This window comes from Microcaecilia unicolor, chromosome 11, assembly GCF_901765095.1.
Source record: "Microcaecilia unicolor chromosome 11, aMicUni1.1, whole genome shotgun sequence".
NCBI classification, from domain to species: Eukaryota; Metazoa; Chordata; class Amphibia; order Gymnophiona; family Siphonopidae; genus Microcaecilia; species Microcaecilia unicolor.
This window is the reverse complement of record NC_044041.1, coordinates 151,255,278-151,273,169: the sequence shown is the minus strand read 5'-3', so window position 1 is coordinate 151,273,169 and position 17,892 is coordinate 151,255,278. Positions and strand designations below refer to the sequence as shown.

Sequence of the window (17,892 nt, the reverse complement as noted above, 5' to 3'; positions counted from 1 at the left end):
TCCAAAAACGGGTTTTTCTTTCTGTCCACAGGAATTTGCTTTGCTATCTGTTATTGCAAAACATGTTCACCACCTAATACCCCCCCGTCAGACAGTAGAAAAACAGAGAAGTCAGAGTCAAAGGTTTGGTTTACTGACTCCACAGCCTTGGTTTACATACTTAGAAAACTAAGGTGGAAACAAAAGTGGTTTTCAACATAAATTAGTTCAACCAATCATAATTCAATGAATATTACTTCAACCAAGAAATTTGTTTGCTTCTCAGAGGTGGCTGCATGCCTTTACTGAAGAGAGCAGACAGCCTGATCCACTTGATAAATTCAAACTATCCTTTTAAGAGATGGTGGTGGTAGTGGTTGGAGAATCCTTGTTCCCAGTTAAGCTGATTGGCTGCCCACTCATCATGATTCAGTGGTGGTCTGTATGCTCACCAATTGTTGGAAGAGATCCTGAAGCTGCTGTGCCTCATGCTTGAGCTTGGCTGCCATTTTGCCCCGGGTCTTTGCAGAGTTGCACACCATCTTTGCCTGCAGCAGAGGCCGAACATACTCCAGCAGCACCTGCCGGTGCAGCTCCCACACAAGGGCCTATGGCCAGGTAAGAAACAGAATATCAGTAATGGCCACGAGCATGCTTTAGTTTTAATAGAGAAGCTGGAATTGGCTTGAAGCTGGAAAGACAGAATGAAAGAGAGAACAGAAGTGGGCAATAGAGAAAGTGACTAAGGGAAAGCTAGAAATAAGAATGACTCAAACAGAAAGAAAAATCAAGGAAAAAACAAATGAGAAAGTAGTGAGAGCTGAGTACATCATTCACTACTACTCCTTAATTTTATAGTGCTACTAGAGATACATGGCACTGTGTACATACGAGTCCCTGCTCCATGGAGCTTGTCACCTAGTTGACTCATAAATAACACAGACAAACTTCATGAAACCTACAGTAAAGAAGGAAAAAATAGAGGAAGCTGTGATTGAGAAAACATATTTTTGATTTTGCTTAAAACCTAAAAAATACCCGTCTTCCTCATGTCACCTGTTACTCCTGTGAAAAAGTGGGAGGGAGACAGGGAGAATGTCACGGTCGTCGTTGCCGACATCCGTGCCTTGCTCGTCTGTGCTGTGTTCCTCCTTCTTACCTACCGTGTTTCCCGGAAAATAAGACACTGTCTTATATTAAATTTTGCTCCCCAAGACCTGCTAGGTCTTATTTTCAGGGGAGGCCTTATTTTTCGGGGAAACATCGGGGTCACCCCCCCACCCGAGATCGCCGGCTCCCCCCCTCGATCGGCGGCTCCCCCTGCCCTCAGTCGCTCCCGGAACTAACCTCTTAAATGCTTCCTTTCACCATTCATCTTCGCACTCGCCGCAAGCAGCAAGGCAGGCCACTCCTTCCTTCCATGTCCCGCCCTCGCCTGACGTAACATAACGTCAGGCGAGGGCGGGACACGGAAGGAAGGAGTGGCCAGCCCTGCTGCTTGCGGCGAGTGCGAAGGTGAAAGGAAGCGGTTAAGAGGTTAGTTCCGGGAGCGACTGAGGGCGGGGGGAGCTGCTGATCGAGGGGGGGAGCCGGCGATCTCGGGTGGGGGGGGGTGACCCGATGTTTCCCCGAAAAATAAGGCCTCCCCTGCTAGGTCTTATTTTCGGGGGAGGCCTTATATTTTCAAATTGCAGCAAGACCTCTACTAGGTCTTACTTTCGGAGGATGTTCTATTTTCGGGGAAACACGGTACTAAAATTACCTGCAGTTCCAGTCAGTGACCTGTGGGGTCACTGTAGAGTGGTGGAGGCCAAACTAGTGATGTCATCAGCACTGAGCACTTCTTAAGCTGGCTTCTGAGAATGCTCAGGGTTTTGGCAATTACCCTTGATTGCTAGTTCCAACTCTGTTTCTTTGTGAGGCTGTAGCCTGAAGTTTTGCTACATCTTTTCCTTATGTTGTGTTCCTGTGGAAACCTGTTTCCAAGCCAGGGAGTCCTGAGGAGTAAAAGCTTGGCCTACAGCTTTCCTTGTGCTGTGTTTCTGTGAAGCCTGCTTTCAAGCTTGGGAGTCCTGAGGAGTAAAGCTTGGCCTACAGCTTTCACCTTAAGCTGTGTTCCTGTGAAGTCTGCTTTCGAGTCTGGTCATTCTGAGGAGTAATAGCTTTGCCTTCAGCTTTCACTTTTATTTGGGTCCAGTGAATCCTGCTGCCAGGCCTGCGAGTGCAGAGCCTCACGTGCCTCAATTGAGATTCCAGTCGCCCACTAAGTCCTTACTCGCTGTATGCAGCGAGTGGCTTTGAGCTGTGTTTGGGATTGTGAGGGCTGGATGACTGGGAATGCTGCAGGTGCAGCAGCTGAGGCCACGTCGTGAGGTATCTCTGGACGAGGGAGCTATGCATGGAGCACGGAGGGGTCCACGAGGGCTGATCATGGCCCTTGGGTGCTGTGCAGGGCCGTTGAGTCTTCTACCTTGGGAGCATCAGCTTAGGTTTGGCTTCTTTACCTTGCTTGCCTTGGGAGCAGACCTACCAAGTCTCCCGCATTCAGCCGGTCATCTCCAGCACTCCCGCCAAAGCAGGAAAGTCTCCCGCTGAGACACCATCAGCAGCTCCCACTTCCACCCGGTATTAATTTCCTGGCCACTGCTGCTTCTCCTCTTCAGCAGCAGCAGCAGCTGCGACCAAAATAAAAAAAGCAAGCCGCAGCAGCCTTCAAGCTTCATCCTCTCTCTGCTCCTGGAGGAGCCGGAAGTTGACATCGACTTCCTGCTCCGCTCCGGGGACAGAGAGAGGAGCAGAGAGAAAGGGAAGAGACTGGAAGGATGTGGAGAGAGAGAGAAGGGACACTGAACAGAAAAGAGAGACACTGGATAGAAGGAGGGGGAGAGAGAGAGAGACACTAGATGGAAGGATCAGAAGAGAGGGTAGGGAGAAAAAGGAGACACTGGATGGAAGGATGCAGAAAGAGACACTGGAAGGATGGGGAGAGAAAGAGGGGAGCTGCTGGATGGAAAGGGGGAGAGGACAGAGTAGTGAAAGACTGGAGAATAAGAGGAAGGGGCATGTGGAGAACAAGGGTGAGGAAAAGATGAAAAGCCATAGGTAGGTGAAGGAAATTAAAGAATGGATAGTAAGAATGAATTAAACCTGGACAGAGAGAGAGAGAGGCAGAAAAATATTGAAGAAAACAAAGAAAAAGGAGAGAGAAATGATGAATGGACAGGAAACCCTGGCAAGAGAAAGACAAAGGAAAGCAGAATCAAGAGACTGGGAGCAACACAACTAGAAAAAGTAAATGGCCAGACAATAAAGGTAAAGAAAATAATTTTATTTTTAATTTAGGATAAAGTATTGTGTCAGCTGTGTTAATAAAGTTTAATAAATGCAAATAAAACACAAAATAGAAAATAAGGTGATACCTTCACTGATTTTAAAACATTTTTGATTAGCTTTGAGAAACCAACACTTCCTTCCTCAGGTCAGGAGATGATACCATAATAGCATTATACTGACCTGAGGCAGGAGGTTTTGGCCTCTGAAAACAAATCAAAAAGGGTATTAGGTTATTAAATAAAATATTTTCTGAAATGGCCGCGGGTTTGAGGTGTGCCAGGGGGTGGATTCATGTAGAGTGGGTGGAGCCAATGCAAAGTGGGTTAGGGCTGGGGGGCATGCACTAAAATCTCCCTCTCAAAAATTGGGACTTCTTGGCAGCTCTGTGGGAGCAATGGCTTGGGCTTTGTTGCTTTATCTTGCTAGCCTTGGGAGCATTCTGCTCGGGCGCCTCAGTGACTGTTTGCTTGTCTTAGGTGACATCCCTAGTCTTATGTGAGCACAGGGACCCGTTCTTGCCTCCACCTGCGGTGCAGGTCCTTAAGAGTCTTTCTTTTCTCATTGTTTTGCTTCTCCTCCACTCTGGTTTTGAGGGAGCTTGCCGCGGTTGTTCCGTGGCTCTTCTGAGTGTACTGACAGAATGAACCCTTTCCTGAACCACTAGTGGTATTTCCTCTGTCAGCCAAGTATTACCTGTTTGTCTTTGTCCCGCTAGTGCGGGCCCTTTGCTTAGTCTATTGTGTTCTACTGTATGCCATATGTTTGTATTGCTCTGTTAGTATTGAGATGCGCAGCTACTTATGTTTGATTTCCCTATACAGCTAGGCTGTTCCACTTTACCTTTACTATATACTTTATGCTTTGCTAGTATTGAGAAGAGCAGCTAGGCTGCTTATGATACAGCTAGGCTGTTTTACTTTACCTTTACTGTATACTTTATGGTTTGCATTGTGTTCGCTGGTATTGAGATGCATAGCTAGGCTGCTTATGTTTGATTTCCCTAGACAGCTAGGCTGTTCCACTTTACCTTTACTGTATACTTTATGCTTTACACTGTGTTTGCTATTATTGAGAAGCGCAGCTAGGCTGCCTATGATACAGCTAGGCTGTTTTACTTTACCTTTACTGTATACTTTATGCTTTGCATTGTGTTCGCTAGTATTGAGATGCGCAGCTAGGCTGCTTATGATACAGCTAGGCTGTTCTACTTTACCTTATTCTATGTTTTATGTTTGCCTTGCTTCAGCTAGGTTAGACTGTTTTCCTTTCTGTGCCGTTTGGCTACCCTTTTAGCTCTCTGTTTTTTGCTGCTAATAAAGCTGCCTCAGTTCATCTCCACTTGTGGTCCGGTCCAGTTATTGGGAGCACTCTTAGTTCTGAGGGGACTCAGTCTACCCAGAGGTGGTTGGGTGATTCTCAAGGGCTCACAAACATCACAGAGAAATGATGAATGAGAGACTGAAAAGGATGAGAAGAGGGTCTGCAAGAGTTTAGAATGAGAGACTGAGAAGGCCCAACATGCTGGTATCTGTCACCTCTCTTCCTGCATCCCTCTTTCACATAACAGTACCTGGTATGGCTGAAAGCTCATTCGGCACAGTTTCTCAGAGTATTCTCTTAGGATTGCCACGATGTTCTCAAAAGCCTCTGGGCTACTCAGCCACTTCCTCTTCATCAGTTTACTGAAGTAGGGCTGGAAGAAGTACAGACCAGAGAAAGTTATATACTAAATTGCACATTGAAGTGAGGGTATGCTGGAGTACCTTCCAGTTATCTCAACATTTATTACATGTCTGACAAACTCTGATGGTGTGGTACAACATATTACATACATCAATACAGAAAGAAATTAAAAACAGAATATTAAAATATTTTCAGTCAAACCAAGGAGCCAAATACCTAAGCAATTATTTCGAAAAAAAGTGTATTAAACATGGCTAATGCCAAATTAGCAAGTTTCTGTGCCTCAAGCTGCAAGCTATTTCATAGTGGCAACAAGAATCAAGAAAAAAGCTGGCTAACAGGTATGACACACATAATTGGGCACCTTTCAACAAAACCTGTCCTTCAAATCTAAAGTTTCTATTCTGGGCACCGAAAACAATGTACTAATCTATATAACCTTAAAAGCTAAATTTAAAAAATAAGAATGTTAAACAAGTCAGCGTGTTTAACATCAGATGGATTTATTTACCGCCTTTTTGAAATAATTTACTCAAGGCGGTGTACAGTAAGAAAACATCGATAAGCAATAGACAATTACAGAAGTAAAAATATTCAAAAAACAATACAAAGTATAACATAGTACACTACTTACAATTTCAACACAGTACGTTATAGAACATTTTAATACACAGCATAGGGTAAGAGGAGTTAGAGTATAAGGTGACTAATTTAAAGAAAGTTGCACATGAGGTCAGAGAAATGATAAATTTATCTCAGCTAGGGAAGAAGTGGATAAACAAGTCCTGCTGCAGTATTTGCAGCCCGTGTCACTACTTTTGCATGTGAGTGAGACTTTAAAGTGCTTTCAGTCACCAATCTTGTCATTCATAATCCGAATACTAACTTGGCCGACGGGACCCATTTTGCCATTCAGTCGGGCTTCATCAGGATCAGGGAGGGAAGAAACAGCATTATGAAGCACTGCAAGTAGCCATAGAACAGACTCATTTTTCAAAAATGGTGCTAAAGATAAAGATGAGTCTGTTTTGTGGCTACTTCCAGTGTTTCATAATGCTGTTTCTTCCCTCCCTGACCCTGATGAAGCCCGACTGAATGGCAAAAGGCGTCCCGTCGGCCAAGGGAGTGTTCACATTATGAATGACAATATTGGTGACTGAAAGCACTTTAAAGTTCAAAGCCGACTCAAAGCTGTTTAAGAGGATTGAATTTGTCTGCTTTGAAGTTATGACTATTGTATACTGTGGACTGTGGAAGATGAATATTTTAAAGATTAACACGTCTCTGCAGCCAGTTTCTTTGTGAAATTTGCATTTGAAACCGTTTTTAAAAATTTTTTGTAAAATAAATTACAATTTTTACTTAACTATTTTTGAGAGATCTTTTTGTTTTTGAGATTTTTCTGATTGGTGTTCTCTTAGTTCATCCTTTTTTGGTGTCAGTGAGACTAACAAGTTACTTACTTCTTCCATTAAAGGCCTGGTTGAAGAGCCAAGCATTCACCTGCTTCCTGAAGTAGAGATAGTCTTATGTTAAGCAGATACTTTCAGGGAGTGCATTCCAGAGTGTGAGGAATACTTTGGAGAAGGCTCACTTGAGGGTATCACATTGTGTAATGTCTTTTGGAAAGAGTGTGGTTAAGGATACCCCTTGGGAGGACAATAGTGTCTTTGGAGGTGTATAGAGGGTCAACCTGTTCTTCAAGTACTCTGGGCCATTTCCTTTAAAGGCCTTGAAGATCAGACAGAATTTTAAATTTAGCCCTGTATTGTATTGGTAGCCAGTGAAGTTTTTTTCAAAAATGGTGCGATATGGTCATGTCACTTGCAACCTCCCTATTAGTCTTGCTGCAGCATTCTGAATCAACTGGAGCTGGTGCAGGCCCTTTGTAGTCAGCAGGGCCGTGCCTAGGGTCTCTGGTGCCCCCCCTGCAGACTATCAGTTGGCGCCCCCCCCTCCCCCGTGTGGAGCTGTTCATGATATGGAATACGATACCAAAAGTACTAAAATGCACGAATGACTACATAACTTTCCAAAAACACCCGAAAGCTCACTTTTTCAGAAAATCTTTCTTCGATGATCCCACACAGTCAAACTAATCACCAACTGAAACACTACTAAGAGTAAACGAACATGAAACTTGTCAAATCGAAATGACAATGTAACATGCCAGTCTTAAGCAAACTGTAAGCCACCTTGAACTGACAAACTTGATTGGAAAATGTGGGGTGCAAATGCATGCATAAATAAATAAATGTTTGATCCTATTCTTTCAACTTGGCTAAAAACCACTTCACTGTCTCTTCTTCCCACAAAGAGTTCCTAATTGGCACACGCTACCTGCATGTATTTTGGGGGGTAGGGAGTGGGTGTTTCTGTGCTATCAGTTAGTGCATCCACACTACCATGTGCTTAGTGCAGGATTACCATGGAAGCCCTTACCGCCCTCAAAATAAGTGTCAGTAAGTGCTACCATGGTAAATTTATTTAATGGCCACATGCTAGTGCCAACATTAATACATTGCTATTAAAACCAAAAAGGGAAACATCGGCCATTCTCCAGCTGAATAAAAATAGCCTTAGAACAAAAGAACAACCCAAAGCAATTACATGAAATACAACAATTAGCGTCATATATTACAATACCACATAGGCATGGATTGCTATAGTTGTTAGCAACCACATCTCATTAACATGCGTGAGCCTTACAGAGATGTTGCAGGATTATCAACATTACTTAGAATATTTGAAATTAGGAATCTATAATTCTTTAAAAGGTTCTACCATTTTGTGAATATTTAATACAACTGTTTTTAAAACAAATAACCTCCCAAACATTATCCCAGTGTATTGCCAGGGCAACATTTACCCAGAAATAACTGTCAGTGCCATGTGGCTCTATTTTAAATAAAAGCAATCCCATCACTGTTTTGAAATGTAACAAAAATTTAAATATGGAAACAAGTATTTTTTTCCATAACTACCTGTGGTCAGCAGTGACTAAACTGTGTAGAAATGCAGGCTGGCATGTGCACATTAACAACATATATTTATAAAATGCTTCACTACATTAAGAAATTCAAAAAAACTGGATCCATCTACATTTACTTGGTGTTAATGCTAGGCAAACAAAATGAAATTTCATAACACCGTTGCTTCAACCATTTGCAACATATAAATAAATTGATTTAACGCTACTAATAAATGCATCGCTGTATAGCGCTAGGTTCTGAATGCAGATTAACAGCGCTTTGTGAAATAAAAGGCTTGTATCTTCCTGTGGCAGGACTAGGGATTTAGGAAAACTCTTCATGTGGGGGGGGGGGGGGGGGGGGGGGAGAAGGGGGAAGAGGGGCCTCATCACATGAAGGATTGAAGTGGTTGCTTGGATCCCTTTTCCCTTTTGTAGGAATTACACTTTTTCTCACCTCAACACATGCCCTTTTTTCTCCCCTCGCTTCTTGGCTTCAGGTGCCAATCAATTAACAGCCTGCTGATGAGGTGTGAGACTTGTCCCTGCACTTCAGCACAGCCTGCAGGTGATCCTGCCTCTCACTCAGACCTGCTGCCCGCTCTCGCTAGCAGCCTTCACTTTTCACCTCTGGGCTCCAACCAGGGGCTGCAGACAGCAGATGCAGCGGGGACTTGAGAGTTGGGATCGCACTAATCGGAGCTAGTGTCACTCCTCCTATCCCATGGGAAGGCAGCAGCGCATAGGCGCTGACGCGCCAACGCGGTAAGGTTTATTTTTTAATTTTTTAAATATAACTCGACGGCAGCACCGTGGCCGGCACGGCGCCCTTGAAGGCAGGCACCCCCTGCGGTGCTTACCCTGCTTACCATGTTGGCACGACCCTGGTAGTCAGACCAGTGTAGAGTGCATTATAGTAATCTAGTCTTGATGTTATCATGGCATGCACAACTGGAATAAGATTTTCCTTCTTGATGTAAGGAGAAAGGCAGTGTAGTCACAAATAGTAGAAGCAGCTCTCGAAGGTTGCTTGGATTTGGGGAATCAGAGTAAGTGTTGAATCTAACTGTATTCCAAGGTTCCTGACTTGTGATTTGAGGGGGAGTTCGTACTTCCCAAAGGAGATTTTGATGTCAGGTATGTGTCCAGTTGTGTTTGGGACCCAGACAAGCTCGTTTTTTTTTTTTTTTTTTGAAAATATTTTTATTGAAGGAAATGTTACATCACATGCCAACACAGTGAGCCAACTGACTCGTACCTTTCCAACAACTACAAGATCACCGCTCTACTGTTGATTCACACAAGGAATGAGTAACAAAATTGATAACCAAATATACAACTTGTTACCCACAAGCAAGTAATAACACAATCTACCATTCCTTCTAATTTTTTTTCCCCCTTCCCCCCTCCCCACATAACCTTCCACCCCAACCACCTACCCTCCCCCCACCCTCCCCCCGTCCCTCTCCCCCCCTCCACCCCCCTCTGCTCCTGGTGACGTTTGGGGTAATGAATACAACGCCTCATACAGCTGCCATAGGGATCCACATGCCTGTCCTCTCCTTCTAGCAGACTTACACCGTTCCTTTTCCCACCTGACCATTTGCGTCATTTTATTCTGCCAGTGATGGGTAGCCGGTGGTTCTTCCAAAATCCATTGGGCCAACACCACTTTTCGTGCTAAGAGAAGCGCTACACACACAAACCTAATCTGCGATTGATGGAGCCCCTGCTCACGCATTCGAGATTCATCCCCAAATAGCAGAATCCTGTAGGACCACTCTACTTTCATTGCCAACATACGCTCCAATACTTTCAACACTCCCCCCCCAAAACTCACCTAATTTGGTACATTCCAAAAAAGTATGAATTAGCGTGCCTACCCTATGTTTACATCTCATACAAGTATCATCATCCCAAAGCCCCATCTGCTTCCCTCTTTCTCGTGTTATAAAAGCACCATGTAATAACTTAAACTGCATCTCTTGCAGATTTGCACTAGTGGTTGCTTTGAATGCCCCTGTAAAATAATTTGCAAGCATATCCACAGTAATTTCCTCCCCGACCTGCTTCCCCCACCAAGTTGCTAAGCCAGCAAAGAAGGAGGCCTCCTTTTGCTCCTTTCCCATGGAATACCATACTGACAGTTTATTTGCAGACTCCGGCACCTTACAAAACATCTTGTCCAGCCTAGAAAAGCTGGGTCCCCTATCTTTCATAGAGGACAAGGTCGCACAATAGTGCTTCCATTGCATGAAGGGAAAGACATCTGCCCGCCCTAGATTCCAGTATACCTGCGCTTGCCCAAAGGTAGGGAACTTCTCCTCCCCATCAGCCACAAAATGACCCACATACCGACACCCATTCTTAGCCCATACCTTAAACCTCGACACTCCCTGTCCCGCTGGGAAAAAAGGATTGTCCACTGCTGCCAAAAACGGAGACGGCCCGGAAGCCTTTCCCAAGCCCTCTCTCCACCAATTCCATGCCTTTCTCAATGGCTGAATCAAAAAATGCAAGTCTCCTTTCAAGCTCCCCCCTAACTGCAAAATATTGAACGCTGAATATGGAAGCTTTTCATCCTGCCAGATACAGTCTGGAGCAAACTTAGATGATCCGGCATGCAGCTCATATATCCACCGATGCAGCGCTGCCACGTTATACAGACGCAGGTCCGGAAGATTTAACCCCCCTCTATTCCTGTTCAGCGTTAATTTAGCAAAACTTATCCTAGCCCTCTTCCCTGCCCAAATAAAGGTCCCAATAAACCCCTTATAGTACAGTTCATCTTTTCGTGTGACCCAAAGGGGCAGCATCTGTAAGGAGTACAATATTTTTGGTAGCATTATCATTTTGACCAGTGCTACCCTCCCCAATAAGGAGAGCGGTAGATCTCTCCACCGGTGGCATAATTTCTTAAGACTGTCTAGCTTATCCTGTATATTGCAACGATACACCACTCTCATATCCTTATGTAGATACACCCCCAGGTACTTTAATTTTCCCGTCGACCAAGCTAAGGGAAAAGCTGTCGCATGCTGACATGTGCAAGGTGATGACACCGGTAAGGCCTCCGACTTATCGAAATTGATTCGTAGTCCAGAAAAGGACCCAAATTGAACAATTAAGTCTATTAGATTGGAAACAGTCAAGGAAGCCTGATCTAGGTATATGAGCATGTCATCTGCAAATAGATTAATTTTGAATTCCTGAGATCCCACTCTTATTCCTTGCACTTTATCTGTCTTCCTAATTTTTATAGCGAACAGTTCAAGTGATAGCACGAACAACATCGGAGAGAGCGGGCACCCCTGCCTCGTGCCCCTTTTTAAGAAAAAAAGCGGAGATAGTGCTCCGTTGATTAAAATCTGAGCTGTGGGATGGCTATATAGTGCACGTATCCCTCCCAAAAATTCTCCCATTATACCAAATTGAGGCAAAACCCAAAACAAATACTCCCACAAGATCTTATCGAACGCCTTCTCTGCGTCTAAGCTTGTGATTATCACATCTCCCGGAGCACTCCCCCTCTTCTGCAGAACTGTCAAAGCTCTCATAATATTCGAGGAGGCATATCTCCCTGGCACAAAGCCCGCCTGGTCTGTATGGACTAACCCCGGTAGGACACTACCCAATCTATTTGCCATTATGTTTGCAAACAGCTTTATATCTTGGTTGAGGAGCGATATTGGCCGATATGATCCCAACAGTTCCTCATTCCGGCCAGGTTTAGGGAGCACCACTATATGTGCATGCGTGAGCCTACCTCCCGCTCCCCCAGATATACAAAGGTGATGACACAACTCTTGGAAAGGAGGGCACACTTTGGTGCCCAAAATCTTATAAAATTCAGGTCCTAGTCCATCAGGGCCTGGAGCTTTGGCCAACTTCAGGCGCTTAACCGCCCGAAGGACTTCTTCTCCCCCCACCGGCGCATTTAACTGATCTCGTTGCTCTTGTGATAACTGCGGTAGATGTATATCTTGGAAGAATAACTCTCGCTGTTCCCTATCCGACTCGCCCTCATTATAGAGTGCTTGATAGAATTTGACAAACTCCTCCTGTATGCCCTCTGGTGTTCCCACTACCTGTCCTTCTGGCGATTGCACCCTAGTTATAATCTTTTTTGCCCCTCTACTTTTTACCAATGCCGACATCAATTTCCCTGCCTTATTGCCCCATTTATACAAATTATATTTATACATGCTTATATCCTGAGCCGCTCTTGCATTCAGAATATCATTAATTTGCCTGCGGGTGTCCCAATATGCCTTTTTCGACTCCTCATTTCCCTGTCGTGCACGACTCCCCCTTAACTGTTGCAGCCGGCCCGACAGAGCGACTAAACGACTGTTGCGCTCCCTATTCACTTTTGCACCATAGGCTAGGATATGTCCCCGCATTACTGCCTTCCCCGCTTCCCAGTAAGTACTGGGGTCTACCGTCTCCGGGTCATTGTCCAACAGGAAATTGTCCCATGCCTTCAACAAAAAAGTACGGAATTCCGGATCCAAGTACAGTGTCGGGTTCATACGCCATATCAGTGATTCGCTGCCTTGCTGCCATTGTATGTCTACCCAAATCAGGCAGTGGTCCGATACCGCTCCATCCACTATATCTGCTGCACGCACCTTCGACAAAAGGGCTGCATCTATAAGTAAATAATCGAGCCGCGCATACACTCCATGTACCTGGGAGAAAAAAGTGTAATCATAAGATTCTGGGTGCAATATCCTCCAAATGTCCAATAGTCCCAATTCCCTTACCAACAAATTAATCCCTTTGTCCTTCCATGCCGGAGGCCGCGACTTTGCTGGCTTGCAGTCTATCAAGGGATCTGCAGTAATATTAAAATCCCCCCCCAACACCAATTTGTACCCACTCAAAGACACCAGGTGCGCCAATATGCCTGAGAAGAAAGAATGAGAATATATGTTTGGAGCATATAATGAACACAGTGCCACTCTCTGCTCTGCGACCTCCCCCAACCATATAACAAACCGTCCCTCCGGATCCTGTATTAATTTATGTAAGCTGACATGGTGCTTTTTATGAAACAAAATAACAACCCCTCTTTGTCTATTATTAAAGGAAGAGGAAACTAATTCCCCAACCCAACCCCTTTGTAATTTTCGATGCTCCTTCTGTGTGAGATGCGTCTCCTGCAAGAAGAGCACATCAACTTTCATTTTAGCACAATAAGACAGGATTTTAGTACGCTTGACTAGCGAATGGATTCCATCAACATTTAGAGATCCAAATCGCAAACTACCCATCTGTCCAGTCTAAAGGAAGGAAGCTGCATTTCATCCAAAAGCAAGAGGCGATGTCCCAGCTCACCACCCCCCTCCTTCTCCAAGTGTTATATCCACTCCAGTCTCCCCTGTGTATCCTCTTTCCTTCGTCTCCAGGAGCCCTCCGCCCTCCCCTCCCCTTCCACCCCTTCCCCCTTCTGCCGCTTTCACACTCCATAAGCCACACATGCCATCCATACGCCCCACCCCCTCCCTCCACACAGACTCTCCCCGTCTCCTCCTCCCTCGCTTGTAACTCTTCCCTTAGTTCCCCCCCCTTCCTCCCTCTAAGAACAACCAGTGTTACAACCCTCACTGAAGTAAGCTGCTCCCCCCTCCCCTTATCCCCTCCTTGAACCACCCAATATACAAAAGCGTAGTCTAGAATTCATACTACTTATCACTCCCTGCAACAGTGTGCCTATAGGAACTTCCAGTGCACATTATAACATTTCAATAGGAAACCCACCAAACAGAACATTTCCCCCTAAACTTTGTTAACTCTTCGTACTCAACCCACTAAGTGATCAGTACATATAACAAACACAGGCTGCAAAGCAGCTAAACACTTGAAAGTCCAGAGCAGTAACAACTACCCATGACGATCCCGCTATAACAGCGTCTCACCATCTGCCATCCCAGTATTATGCGAAACCTCCTTGCAGCTATTCAGGTCAGGACTTTGCTTTATTATCCACTTGCCGAGAGAGAGCCCTCCCCGAACCGGAAGCCAGCTCTCCTTCGCGCTCTCATGCAGTGTCCCAGCTCTGTTGATTTGCTGACACTTAATACACAATACTGTAATCCACAAAGAGAAGAAGAAAGAAAGAAAAAGAGGAAAAAACAAAAAGCGATGTCCAGCAGCTCCCATGCAACATTGAAAGTCACTGAAACACTAATCAACCAGGAGCATCTTTTCCATTGCACTCCAATTTCACAAGACTCAGTTCCGGTCTCTAGTCTTTTACCTCTTTATCCGTTCTCCCTCTCACTCTAATTTCTCCACAAACGATTTAAGTTCCTCCGGCTTCTCCATAAACAGGACATGGCCCTCATGCAGCACTTTCACCTTCGCTGGGTACTGCAGCGAGAACCTGATCCCTTTATTGTAAAGCTGAGAGCAGTATGGGGACAGCCGCTTTCTAAGCTCTGACACTTTCGGTGAGAAGTCCTGGAAGATCAGCACATTAGCCCCGTGATACGTCAGATTCCTCCGCTGTCGATATTTTTCCATTAGATGAACCTTCTCCGCATAGTTGAATATGCGGGCTATTACCGGGCGCGACCTGCTGTTCTGTTCTTTGAGGGCTCCCACTCGATGCACCCGCTCTGCCTTGAGCCGCTGCCCCTCCAACTCCATGCCCAACTCTTTCGGTAGCCAGGATTCCACTAAATCCCATAACTCCTTTTCCTTAACAGACTCCGGCACTCCCACCAGCCTGATATTATTGCGTCTGCTCCGATTCTCATGGTCCTCTACTCTCTCTCTACTCTCTCTTCCAGCACTTTGCACCTTTTTTCCAAGGCAGACAAATGAGAGTTCATGCTGTTTGCCATATCTTCTTGCTGGGAGATGTGTTCCTTGGCCACCTGTATGCACGTGCTCTGGGCTGCCATGTTCTCTTTCATCTCATCTATAAAGACATGCAAAGCCGATAATTTGTCGTCTAGGACTGCTGCCATGTGCTTCATGATCTCTTGAATCGCTGCTTCTTGTAATGCAACCACAGGCGGAGCAGGACTCTGAGTCTCTTCTTTCTCCTTTCCAGACGCCATTTTAGCTGCGTGTTGTGTTCTGCGCCCTTTCTGTGGTCGCGGGGTCTTTGCCGGCATACCCTGAAAGCCGCTCCCAAATCTCCTTAAGTGCTCGGTCAGTACTACCGATACTGCCCCTTCCAATTCGCTATAGTTTGAGGGTTCAGCTTGGGGTGTAGTGTAGAGAAAAAAAAGCTGTTTTAATAGCTATGGAGAGGAGAGCAGCCGCGGGACGTCCACCTAGGATCTTGCCATCACGTGACCCCCAGCTCGGTTTTACTTGAGTTCAGGCAAAGTTTGTTGTGTTTAGTCCATTCTTGAATTGATGTTAGACAAGTAATCCGTTTATTCAGGGCTATAGGTAAGTCAGGTTCAGTGGGTATGAATGGCTGCACATTATCCACATAGATGTAGAACTGAAGTTCCATTGAATGAATCAGCTTGGCTACTGGCTTGAGGTAGATACTGAACAAAATAGGTGACAGTATCGATCCTTGTGGTACCCCACAGGTCAGTGACCATGGTAGCGATGAGGTGCTGCCAAACATTATCGACTATTGCCTGTCTGATAGGTAGGATCTGAACCAAGCAAGTACTGTGCTCATGGTGGCGATGAGTTGCCCATCTGATACATAGGATTTGAACCAAGGAAGTACTGTTCCATTGATACCTGTTTCTATCAGTCGTGCTAGCATGAGATCATGATTCACAGTGTCACAAGCTGCTGAGAAATCTAGCAGTACTAACACAGAGGCAACTCCCCCGTCTTGGTTTCTGTGAAGATCATCTAGTAGGGATACGAAGACTGTTTCTGTTCCATAACCGGTTCTGAATGCAGATTGACATGGATCTTGCCAGTTTCTCTCTTCTAGCCAATCACTGAGTTGAACACAGATTGTTTGTTCTATAAGTCTCCCTAGAAATGGGATGTTGAATACTGGCCGGTTACTTTCAAGTTTGTCCTGGTCAAGGTTGTTTTTCTTTAGCAAAGGGTGAACCACTGCCCTTTTTGATGCTGTTGATAGTTGCCCATTAGAAAGAGAGGAGTTCACAATTTTTGTGGTGCCTTCTATGAGGCCCATACTTGCCTACTGCACTGCCTTTGATGGGCAGGGGTTGAGGGAGCAGGTAGTTGGTCAAAGGTCTCTTAGGATTTTGTCAAGCTCTTCTCTGTTATTGGGTTAAGTGTCCCATAAGTCTGTCAGGAGAGGTCGAGTTTGTGCACTCCTGGTTAACTCATTGGAGACTGGGTGGGATTGCCTGTAAATCCTGGCAGAAGACTTAATTTTGTTGGCAAAGTATGCAACAAAATCATTGCAGTTCAGATTTGACTGGTTCTGGTGTGGGGGGGTGCAGTAGGCTGTTTACTATACTGAACAGCTGCTTGGTTGAATTGGCAGCCTGTGCAATGCATTGAGAGAAATACTGTTTTTTGGTTGCTGTTAAGGCTCGGTGATACTTTGTCGTGTGCTTCCTACAGTTTAGCCTGTCTACATCCAGGCGAGATTTACGCCATCTCCTTTCCAGTTTCCTTCCTTTGCATTTAAGGATCCGAAGTTCTGAGGAAAATCAAGGTGAGCATTTATGAGTGGAGCATAAGACCTTTTTTAGTGGTGCTGTTTGATTGATAGCTCTGGCTGCAGAGTTCTTGATCAGTTTTAATTGGCAAACAGACTTCACTGATAAAGCAATTTAAAATCAGTTACAGTTGTCCAGTCAAAAGAGAATGCTTGCCTAATTACTAAAGCCAGATTTTCAAACTAAAGAAAAAAAGGCTTAAATCTGGTAAATAAAATGCAACAGAAAGAGAGATCCAAGGATAGATAGGCCTCTGACAGAACACTCGGCTTCAATCATGATCTTTGACAGGTAAACTTACATCAATCTTGAGCGCATTGCATAAGTCAGATGGAGGCAGGGCCGTGCCAACACTGTAAGCGGGGTAAGCACCACAGGGGGCACCTGCCTTCAAGGGTGCCGCTGCGGTGCTGTGCCGCCATACCGCTTCGGGGTTTAAATGTTTAATTTACCTCGGTCGCAGCGTTCGCATCATTTCAAAACCCTGCCCGTCTCTAGCTTTCCCTCTCTTCGTGAGTTCGTTCCCTCAGAGTCCCGCCTTCTGACGTCATTTCCGCAAGGGCGGGACTCTGAGGGAACGAACTCATGAAGAGAGGGAAAGCTAGAGATGAGCAGGGTTTTGAAATGATGCGAACGCTACGACCGAGGTAAATTAAAAAAGACAATTCTGAGAACCAGTTTCTATCAATTCCTGTCTATACTGATTGTTCTTTTGAGTAGTATGACCTGGCTCTGTTTGCACGAGTTCTGTAGGGACAAGTTGAATAGTTGAAACTCTGTGCACCGCCTTTTTTTCTGAGGTCTTCACGCTGCAGACACTTCTGAACAAAACCTGGCAGACTTTCCATAGCCTGAGGGGGTTGCGAGGGAAAGTATAGTTAAGCTGTAGTACTTTGAGCTGGAGGAAATCCTGGGTAGAAAATCAGACGTTCGAAATAGAACAATAAGTTAAGAAGTTCTTTTTTTTTTTTTTTGCCCCCTCCAGATCTTAGCTTTTGTTTTAAATCGGAGTCCGTGTCGAGAAGTAGTCTATAATGAGTAAGAGTTTGGGACTGGGGCAAGGAAAGTTTGTGCTCTGCAACATTCTTTTTTTTTTTTGTTGTTGTTGATCGTTTCAGAAAAGTATTTACTATAAGCACGGCTTGTTCGTCGTACTCGCCCCTTTAAAAGTATTGAACAATATAAATTCAGAGCATGTACATAAGTTTCTCCTACAAAGTTATTTGCTAATTTTGTAATGACACGTCAGATGAAGATGTAGTTTTTTTATCCCATAAATCAGCTGCTTGGTATTACAAT

The 17,892-nt window shown here is 44.9% G+C and overlaps 1 protein-coding gene across 3 annotated transcripts in view; it reads right to left on the bottom strand.

Annotated features, from left to right (window-relative positions):
• EXOC3L2 (exocyst complex component 3 like 2) overlaps positions 1-17,892 on the bottom strand; it is a 419,752-nt gene that overhangs the window by 144,852 nt on the left and 257,008 nt on the right. For all 3 annotated transcript variants that reach the window (XM_030219236.1, XM_030219234.1, XM_030219233.1), the window contains exons 10-11: positions 4,883-5,005; positions 432-587 (exon numbers count right to left, since the gene is read on the bottom strand). In XM_030219236.1, coding sequence (XP_030075096.1) covers positions 432-587; positions 4,883-5,005 — 279 coding nt within the window. The remainder of the gene's footprint in view (positions 1-431; positions 588-4,882; positions 5,006-17,892) is intronic.